Raw genomic sequence first — 10,411 nt, 5'->3', positions numbered from 1 at the left:
GCCTACTATAGAGATAAGATCACCACTGGACACTTTCTTAATCAAATCAAATCTAATGTCTTAATGATTGTATTGATAGTGGTTTCAATATGTATATTCTCAATAACCAGAAAAAAAAACTTTTCTTTGAATATACAATAGATTTACTCCCATTCTTGTTGAAATATGTTGTAATAATTGAAATTGAATTATTAGCAACTCTAGACATAACACACTCATTACAATAATTCATATAATATAATATTAATGTAAATTAATTGTCAATAAATAATCACAGTATTGATCACATGCACTTTTCGATAATTTTAGTTGAAGATTATCTCACAAATAAATGATTTCTGAATTTATTTGAATCATAAAATGATATAATACAGTAATTATCGACATAATAGAATGTAATAAATCATTAATACTTCAAAAAGCAGTAAGTATAATATTCTGCTACATTAGTGAACATTATCAACAACACATTTTGTGACAACAAAATAATATGAAGCCTAACGATAGTAACATACTGTATGTGGCATTGCTGATACATATCAAATCTCAAATTCATAACACAATAGGGAAATACGAACACGAAAGTGAGTTTAACGCGGCCAATGCCAAAGGTGCAATTTGTATTCTTAAATCACCTCAGCCACTATGATTGGGGCTGAGGTCGAAAATAGTGATGACATACCTCTTTCGCACCTCCTAACATTAAATTCTGCATTTGCTCTATCATTTCTTAAATTTTAATTCCTGGTTTCACATTTTGATAAGATAAATGGAATTGCTCAAACATATACTGTGACAACAACCTTACTATACAGTTCTGAATTAATCAACCACAAAGTTTGATCATAAGAACAGAAAATTCAAAATATAAAGAATGGACCAATTAGATCTGGATAAGGAGAACTTTAAGCTCTGTCTACAATATCAAACCAGTTTGACAAAAAATGTAATGTGGTATGTGCTAAAATATGATAGTGATATAACATTACCGTCTCTATATATGGGCACATTTTTGGTCACATTAAGTTTGATAGTGTAGACAGAGCTTTGGTCCTGCGTCCGTATCATCAACTTATGTGAGTAATAATGTGTACCTCCTCACATCCAAGTCAGCCACCGTTTCATCTACTAGAAAAATGAAAACGTAGATTGTGTTGTTTCATCAGTAGTAGATGATGCTGCCGCCAAAAAGCTTAAGCCTGGCGATTGATTATTTGAATCCTGCTGCTCACCGCCAAATGAAAACTCGAATTCTGGATTTTTCGGACTTTTAGATTTATGCTTGTCATTTTCACCTCCACCACTGAACAGTGCTAATCATTTATTAAAAATAGTAAATGATAAGTTTAAAAAAATTATTTTAAGAGTTATTTGGTATGGTATTGTGCTCTATCACAAGACCATACTGCTTGGAGATGATTTGTTCCAACCGACAACCATTCGAGTTCGAAGGTGGTTTAGAAGGTGATCAGTTAATATAATTTAGTTTCCTTTTGAATTGTGAATATGTGACATATTTTGTAGCACACCTAAAATGACATTATGTATCCTTGCTATTTGATTAGTATTTTCCATCTGAAAATTCATTGATATATTATATATATTATATATATTCTCACAGATTTCCTCATCTTTATCGTTTCAAATTAATTAATTAAATTGTCAGTATATTACCAGGCAGTTTAGAATTCATGTTCTGTGCCTAATGTGTTTACATAATTATTTAAACAGTATCTCTTCAGAGATCCTGCTTTGTGAATAAAAATACTAAAAAAGATGAGGGCGTATCAATTTGATCTCTGGTGCGTGTGTGTACAATTGAGGGACTAGTGCTGTTCCGCCGTATCACGCCGAGAGTGTTAAAGAGGCGCTATCCAATCGAGTTTGAACAATACCATGAAAGTCCCAGTGGTCTAATGGTTAGGACATCTCCATATTATCAAGCTGAAGGTTCTGGGTATCTTGGTTGTGGCGACTTTTCTCATTCTATACAAAGCATGTGCAATCAAACTACAACTTAGTAGCAGCAAAAAGTAACAGTTACTTACATTTCTGAGACTGGAATGATGAGAGTTGAGATTCTCCAAATATCTCTCCCATTGTGGTGGAAGGTACTACCTCAGAAGAAACAAACAAAGACTTTCCAAAACTATGTTGTTGAATATGAGATGTTGGCGACTTTGAATCTATCAAATAAATGTAATACAGTTTGCAACTGGTTAAATTTTATAGTTGTAAATGCTCTATCACAAATATTTAATATTTCTCCACCCCCCCCCCCCAAAATATATTTTATTACTTTCGCCATTCAAATTGTTTTTCTCACCATATGTAGTACTGGACTGATCCATGTTTGAGTCAGAGTTCCCACCAAGCTAAAACAAACAAAAACAGCAATTTTTATTTTCCGGAAGAGTGGGGAGGTACCCCTGGTGTACTGGTCCATTCAGCCATTTAGTGGCAGCACTCAACATGAAGGGACTTTTAAGGGAGAAGAAAGTACTGTAGGTTTTTAGTCGCAGATTATTCCTCCTTTACATCATGATGATGTTAAAGACGATGTTGATGACGATGAAAGCAATGACTAGTCATCACCCCAATAATTGATAGGAATTACAATAACACTGCTGATTTAGTTATTTTACTTACCTGAAAGAATGATTGAAAAAACGGATTATCCACTTGACCAGATGGGTAATTATTTTCTTCCTGATTTTGTCCATCTAAACCCTGTCAACAACAAATTATTACACAATCATGTATTAAGAAAATTAATACCACAAAACCTGCGAAAAGTGTAAAAATGAATCATGAAGGAAGCCATGGATAAATAATATATAATAGGCCTAGTATAAAGATTTTACTTTTTAAAAATGGTTTAATTTTTCTTTTATATTAATCAATTCTTAATTCTAAATTAATTTGTTTAATCAATATAACAGTGCCATTAAAAGAGACATAGTAAAATGTTAAGCAACAAAAAAATTGGGGAAAATGCTGTCTTGCAATTATGTATAAAATTATTAATAAAATAATTATCATTTGGCTTTAAATGAACGTAAATAAGTGCAGTGAAGTATTTGAGGTGCAAAGATGATCTAAGAAAAATTAAAAAATAGCAAACGAGAGAAATAAATGGAGGGCTTTGAAAGAGGATCATGTAATGCACTGCAGTGGACTGCTAAACTCTGAAGAAGAAGAAATAAGTTTTCTTCAACTTATGAAGTAATGATTACTGGAACTGAAGTTATTAATAATTGAACCAAATGACTAAGTTCACAAAGAAAAATTCATTACCTGCAGAGTATCAAACATTGGACGCCTTGTGAATACAAAACCAGGACTACTGGAGTTACTGCCAATAGTCTTGTGAGATTGACTGTCCTCTGGCAGTTGTACTTCGTAAGTATTGTTTGGTGTGCTTATAACACTAACCACTATTGATTGAATAATTGAACATTTTTTTTCATTGAAACATATACTTTGTTTTAAAATAGAATTAGTTTTTCAAATCAGATTGCTTGTGTTGTAAAATATTATGTATTTTCTATACTAATTTAACAAATTGCATGCAAAAATTGTTTTTTTCCATGGTTACCAACTATCTTGCATCGTACGAAACCAGTCCCAAAAACATGTACATTTGGCAACAATTTGTAATCCTCCTGTAAATTATAGTGAACTCTCTACTATTACTAACCTTCTTCTAAAAGTTTACCTTGGCTTGTTGAATCTTCTGTTATAGACTCTGGTTCATCAGGGTCAATTTGCACATAAGCCGTTGTCTCTTCTGTAGGGTTAATGTTGTTACCAGTATTGGACGGGCCCTATTGTTGTAAAAGTGTGCACAAAAAAAGAACTTTTTTAAGAGTAAGAAAAGAAAAGAGAGTGTGATAGTGGAGGCGGTGAGGTATAATTTTTAGAGAAATGTTGATAAAAAATAATGTAAACTTGACTTGATATGGGTGATGTATGGACAATCTATTTACTAATTTAGCCAAAGAATGCAAATAACCAAATGTTTGGTTAAGTACAGTAATTAAAATGTGTGATGCTAGTTGACAATCTAGTTAGCAAAACCAGAAATCCATTGTTGAGTAAAATAGTGTTTATGCAAATTTGTTTGTTCATTAATGTATAAAATTAATGTACTTAAAACTTTCTGTATTATTACTTTACAAATTAAAACAATAAATAAATGAATGCACTTACTGCTATATTGGAGTCATTGAAATTACCATGTATTGGTGATTGTAAACTCCGTTGTTTTGATTGACAATCAGGAAAATCTTGTTTTAATTGCAGAGACGATGTCAGAGTGTCAGAGAAGGATCTTAAGATGGAAGGTGCCTGTGCAGTATTGAAACGTGGAGAAGGGGGTGGCTGGTACAAAGATGGCATTTGAAAGGGCATACTTCTTCTGATAGAAATCTCTTGTGCTTTTTCATTCTGGATGTTAGCAGTATTTTGTGATACCTTTTGAGAAGCCATCGATTCATACTGAATAAGGTCAGATGCAGGCTGCGACACAGTTTCTGTTGTATTAATAGGTTTGGAATAGAAGCAGGATGATTCAATCTCTGGTTGTGGTATGTTCAATGGCTGGGTATTCTCTTGATATTGAATAAGATACGGTGTTGAAACAACCGCTGTTGGTGGAGTGTGGGCAGTATCAAGTTGTACTTCTCTGAATGGAGTGACTGGTGTTGAAATCATTGGAACTTTAGTAAGCCATGACACATTCTGCTCTTTATTCAGTTGATTTTGATGGATGTTTTTCACATTCTGCTGTGCTCTTTCCATTTGATGCTGGTCTTCTACAAGTTCCATTTGATTCTGCTCATACAGCTGCTGTTCTTCAATATACCTCCTGTTCTGGTGTTGTAATGTTTCCATACGCTTCTGTGGACTTTTTAATTGCTGCCTTTCATGTATGGGACAATCTAACTGATATTGTTGGTGCATAAGTTTCTCCATTTGCTCTCTTAATTTCATTTGCTCTGATTTTTCCATTTCTACTTGCTGAAGTCCTTCTTTCTGTTGATGGCTCTGTTGTTGAAGACATCTGTCCACTTTCTGCTGTATTTTGAATCCTTGTTGTGCTACCTCTAATGGTTGCTGATGTAGTGTTTTCTCCATTCCTTCTTGCAGTAGTGTTTTCTCCATTCCTTCTTGCAGTAGTGTTCTCTCCATTCCTTCTTGCAGTAGTGTTCTCTCCATTCCTTCTTGCAGTAGTGTTTTCTCCATTCCTTCTTCCTGTAGCATTCTCTCCATTCCTTCTTCCTGTAGCATTCTCTCCATTCCTTCTTCCTGTAGCATTCTCTCCATTCCTTCTTCCTGTAGCATTCTCTCCATTCCTTCTTCCTGTAGCATTCTCTCTATCCTTTCCTGCTGTAGTGGTCTCTTTATTTGATCCTGCTGCAGTGGTCTGTCCAATTTTTCCTTTTGCAGAATTCTTTCCATTCGTTCCAGATGTAGCATTCCTACCATTTCTTCTTGGTTTAGTACTCTAATCATTTTATCCTGTAGAACACTCTCCTTTTCTCTCTGCTGTAGTGTTCTAGTCATTCCTTCTTGCTGCAGTGTTCTCTCCATTTGTTCCTGCAGTTGTATTTTCTTCATTCTTTCCTGCTGCTGTGATCTATCCATTCCTTCCTGCTGTAGTGTTTTTTGTAGTATTTTATCAATATTTTCCATGTTCTTTTGTGCTCTTTCATTTTGTTGAAGTGATATTTTATCTGTATCAGCTTGTTCTTTTTCCAGTTTCTTTTTTTCATAATATTTCTTCATAAAAAGTACAAAACAAACAAGTTAGAAACTCTATATAATAGTTATGAAAATTAACAAAAGCAAGCAACATAATGTAATGAATGATTTTAATTTGAATAAAAGAGTCAACAAAGACAATAAACAATTGTAAATCTTTCATACTAGATTAATCAGTTTAATGTGCTCTCATCTGCTTTAAATTCTGTTAATTGAGGGGGAGGGAGGGCGAGGGTTGTGGCCAACACCCACTAAATTATTAGGTCTACTGATAGAATATATTATATATATTAATAAATATATTCAACTCTAACCAATATTCAATTAGTAAAACATATAATTCAAGAACTCATTTTCATTGCTGTTCACATGTTGATATCTGGGTCATGCTACATTCAATGCCTAAGAATGAAGTCTGAACTAATAGTATTAGGCTCTCTCTACACATCAATTGCTCTAAAACAATTGCGGTTTGCTATTTGTCTTATCATCTTTGTCTTAACATCTTTGTCTTTATCTTTAAATTTATATATTTATATGGGCGAAATTGTATTGATTAGGAAAGTTACAGCAAGACTTTTGAATGGATAAATTGCTCTAAAACGCAGGGGTTCACCTTGGCAGCTTATTGTTATTCGTTCCTCTCGAAAGGTACTCAATATTTTATTAGTTTTGAGCCCCCTCCCCTGGCTAAAAATAAATCCTACACACACAGGAATTAACATACCTGCATAAGATTGTTTTGTCTTTCTTTTTCTTCCTCCACTTTTGCAATCATGTAATTGTTATCTTCATTCATTTCTTTAATTTTGAAATCAATTTGATCTGCTTGTAGCTTCATTTTTGCACTTTTGCCAAAGAGGGTTAAACAAAATATAATTGTCACCAAGTGAGACAATGATGTCAGCACTATTTAATAATAATAATAATAATAATATTTATTCGGCAAAAGTTCATAAAAGTACATTTTACAATTCATCTTGCCAGGAGCAAGTAATAGGCATGAGCCCAAACAGAAAACTGCTCTTACTCCATCATTACTTATAAAATACAAAAATAACAAAACTAAGTAGCACAAATTAAGTCAAAACAAAACAAAACAAAGTTATAATGAGATACACCAATTAAAAATAAGCTGCATTGAATAAACAATATAAACAATTACAACTTAAAATATTTTGAGATCAAATGTTTGGTGAGTTGGGCTTTAAAGTTTGAAATTGTAGCACATTGTTTAATTTCATTGGGAAGTTGCTCCCATAATCTTATATTAAGTATGTGACTATATCTTTACTAAGCACACTGGACAAAATGTACAGTATTTATTATGTTAAAATTTGTTTTCTTTTTTAACAATGGAAAAGGATACAGTTCAATAACACAACTTTTCCAGGATTCATCTGAAAAAAAAATAAAGAAATATCATATTGCCTGGAACCCTTGTCAACCTCAAGACATTTAAGAAGGCTTAAATGAAAAATCTGAAATTTTGTTCATTAAAACTGCTTTTTATTTTAAAGACCTTTGTCTGACTCACATTATAAATAGAAAAGGTCTCAAATCATTTAAAGAATACAATGTTAGTAAAATACACTACGATGATCATACAGTATATATTTGGTAAAAATTTGGTTCTATAACAGAATTAAAAATTGCTAGAATTATAAATGTATGTACTGTAAGGCCAACCTTTGGACTGCAGAGCGCATAATTTTGTTTTCAAATTTCTGTTGACATCATGTTTTGCTTGCAGGTTTTGTTCAACTGCTTGCAATTCCTGTTTGTGTTTTCTTAGCTCCACTGCCATTGGCATGCTTTCATACTTGATCTTGTAGCTCTGCCAAATGTCATCATAATGCACAAGCGCTTTATCCAAACCAATTCTTAAAAAATACAATTTTTACAAATTTTTGACTCTTCACATAATATAGGTAATTATAAACCTGTCTTCATGTTGCCTAGAAATATATGTCATGGATCATTGTGTCCTTAATGTTATACTATACAAATAATGAATGTTTATGAGTGTAATAGTCAAAATAATTTTATTAGGTGAAAGATCAAAGTAAAAAGAACATTTCATCTTTCACCAATGAACCATTGCATGAATATAAAACATTCATTATTTGTTTATAACACACCTACTTTTAACAAGAGGTAAAGCCATATAACAAACTTACATTCTTGATAACATAAGAGTTCAATGGAGTAGTTATTTAATTGACCCAATGGAATCATCCAATCAAATTACAAGGATCTATTCAGTATATATTAAATATTTCATCCCAATTTCATTTTCAATCAATAACGCTCTCAGGAATAATCAAAGTAAATTTAAAACAGTAATTTAATGTGCTGCCTTTTTTTAAAATGAAAAAATAAAGATGTATTGTCCCCCTGCCACATAATGGTTATTACTTTGATCGATAAAAATATATTTACCTGAAAAAACTGTAATTTAAAGTAAAAAATATTAAGCTGTCAGTCAATGGGGTTTTGGTTAAATTTGTTATCATTCATAAGTTTAAAAAATGTTGGTTTTTTATCTGCGCCGAGTGAATAAATTTAAAATTAAAACTACACATTAACCTATTCAAATTCTGATTTAATTAATCTTCATTTTTCCTGTTTTTGGGGGACAATACATCTTTAAAATTGATGTTTACTTTTGTTCTATCCAGTTTTCTTGCAATGTTTGATAACGCTGTGATAAAGCATCTTGGTGTTCAACCAACACAGTATAGTGATTCTTCAAACTATAAATCAATTGGAAACAAAGTCAATGAATATTTTATATTTAAAAATGATTTATTTTATTAATAAAACCATAAACAGCAGATACACTGCCACTTACAGTGTGGTTTAACAAAAAAATACAAAAAACAAAAAGAACAAAATCTCTGGAACACTTAAACACTACGACGAAAGATGAATTAAATCCTTAAATTATGGAAATAAATAAATTTAATTTTTAATTATGTATATTCAATACATAAATATATAATTAAAGTGCAACACTTAATGCATGGGAGTGTCATTTCTGGCCAACTAGAGGTGCAATTTATCATGAATGTATGTATTATATCCGACCACTAGTAGGGTGTCATTTGCTCGCCACAGACCCCAGCATCAATTACTCAGTGTGTCATTTTTATGCCCTGGGCCAACTCCTGCCTCAATTAATTCTATAGTGTATAACATACAGTCATAGAAGTAGAAATACAAACTCACCTATCTATAGTATCTTTATTTTGTCTATACTGATAATGAACAGCTTTAGTATCTTCATCTAATTTAGTGTTTGCCTGCTCTAAATCTACAATCTTTTCCTCTGTTGATTTTACTCTACTCTCTAGTGCTGATCATGAACAACAAAAAGGATAATCTAACTACTATATATTGCAAAATATATAGTATTGAGTATGGCTAAAACATTTTTAATCTAAATATCACTATACAATGTGGATATCACTATTACAATGTGAGTATCGCAAAACAATGTATCACTAACATATTTGAGTATAAATTTTGAGTAGCATTAACATATACAGTACTGAGTATGGCTAAAACATTTATCATGTAAGTATCACTAAAATATATACAGTATTGAGTATCATAATATGATAATAATAAAATATGTATTTAAACTAAAATACAGTAATGAGTTAACAATGAAATATTAGCTGTAATTTACCTGTAATTTGTTGGTTTTCTTTTTCAAGTTGCTGTATTTGAATATGTGTATCTTGTACTACAAATTACAAAATCAGATTGAAGCCAATTATTAGTTATTAGGGCTTTTAGAATTGCTGCATTTAATTGAGCACTTACTATTTATATGAGATTATTAAGGAGTTTGGTCTTACCAAGGTTATGAAGAATCTTATCAATTTCATCTGTATCTGCTGAATGCAATGCAGAACTAGTGGTACAAAAACGTTCACTTTCCATCGCACTTATACTTATCGTACACTTATCGTATTATTTGGGCTAAAAAGATTAGATTGGTAAATGTTATTGTTAAAACCTATCTTTAGTAGGCCTATTCTGTACTCTCCTTTTTAGTTTCACAAGAAAGTGTCCTCTTACATGCTAGGTTAGGCCTAGCCCCTACTAGTACTAGGCTAGCCTAGCCTAGCTAGGTAGCCAGGTTAACTAAAGTATAACTCTAGGCCTAGCTAGTCTAAAACGTACCCTAGCTTTATAGATAGTAAGGCCCTATCTAGCTAGGCCTAGTCTAGGCCCTAGCTAGACGGGACGGGGTATCTAGGCCTATTTAGGCCGGCCAGAAAGAGCAGCCCCTCTACTCTAGCCTATCACTTATCAGTAGCCTTGCTAGCCTAGGCCTCTAGCTATAGGCCCCTAGCCTAGTAGGCCTAGGAGGTAGGCCTAGTTAGGCCTATCTATTTAGTATTTTTTTACTTTAAGCCTGGCCGGCCCTACTCTCTACTACTAGCCTAGTAAAAGGTGCTAATTTTATCTAAAAATCAAACCTTTTGTCTATTTCTTTGATCGAATAATATTACCACTAGATAGGGCCTAATACGCCTACATAAAAAAGGGGCCTTTCTTAGGATTTTGTATTAAATGATTTAATGTTATTAGCCCAGCCTAGGCTAGGTACGTAGGCCTAGATCTTTCGATA

General features: G+C 32.5%; 1 protein-coding gene across 3 annotated transcripts; it reads right to left on the bottom strand.

Annotated features, from left to right (window-relative positions):
• Positions 1 to 219: 219 nt before the first annotated feature.
• On the bottom strand, positions 220 to 10,411 carry LOC144858730 (uncharacterized). 3 transcript variants are annotated; one of them, XM_078714829.1, is made up of 15 exons: positions 10,260 to 10,411; positions 9,633 to 9,756; positions 9,461 to 9,517; positions 8,998 to 9,124; positions 8,433 to 8,522; positions 7,456 to 7,649; positions 7,136 to 7,166; positions 6,494 to 6,614; positions 4,213 to 5,784; positions 3,701 to 3,827; positions 3,298 to 3,437; positions 2,650 to 2,730; positions 2,327 to 2,375; positions 2,049 to 2,186; positions 220 to 1,313 (listed from the first exon to the last, which is right to left on the bottom strand). In XM_078714829.1, exons 2-15 carry the CDS (start codon positions 9,715 to 9,717, stop codon positions 1,129 to 1,131), a joined length of 2,997 nt encoding a protein of 998 aa, XP_078570955.1. In that variant the 5' UTR covers positions 9,718 to 9,756; positions 10,260 to 10,411; the 3' UTR covers positions 220 to 1,128. The 3 variants fall into 3 exon arrangements, with proteins under 3 accessions (XP_078570955.1, XP_078570956.1, XP_078570957.1); XM_078714830.1 differs by having other exon boundaries at positions 3,719 to 3,827; XM_078714831.1 differs by lacking the exon at positions 220 to 1,313 and having other exon boundaries at positions 2,646 to 2,730.

The sequence above is a fragment of the Antedon bifida genome, chromosome 2, assembly GCF_963402885.1.
Source record: "Antedon bifida chromosome 2, ecAntBifi1.1, whole genome shotgun sequence".
NCBI lineage: Eukaryota > Metazoa > Echinodermata > Crinoidea > Comatulida > Antedonidae > Antedon > Antedon bifida.
Note: the sequence above shows the minus strand (reverse complement) of the source record. Positions and strands in the feature narration are given on the sequence as shown.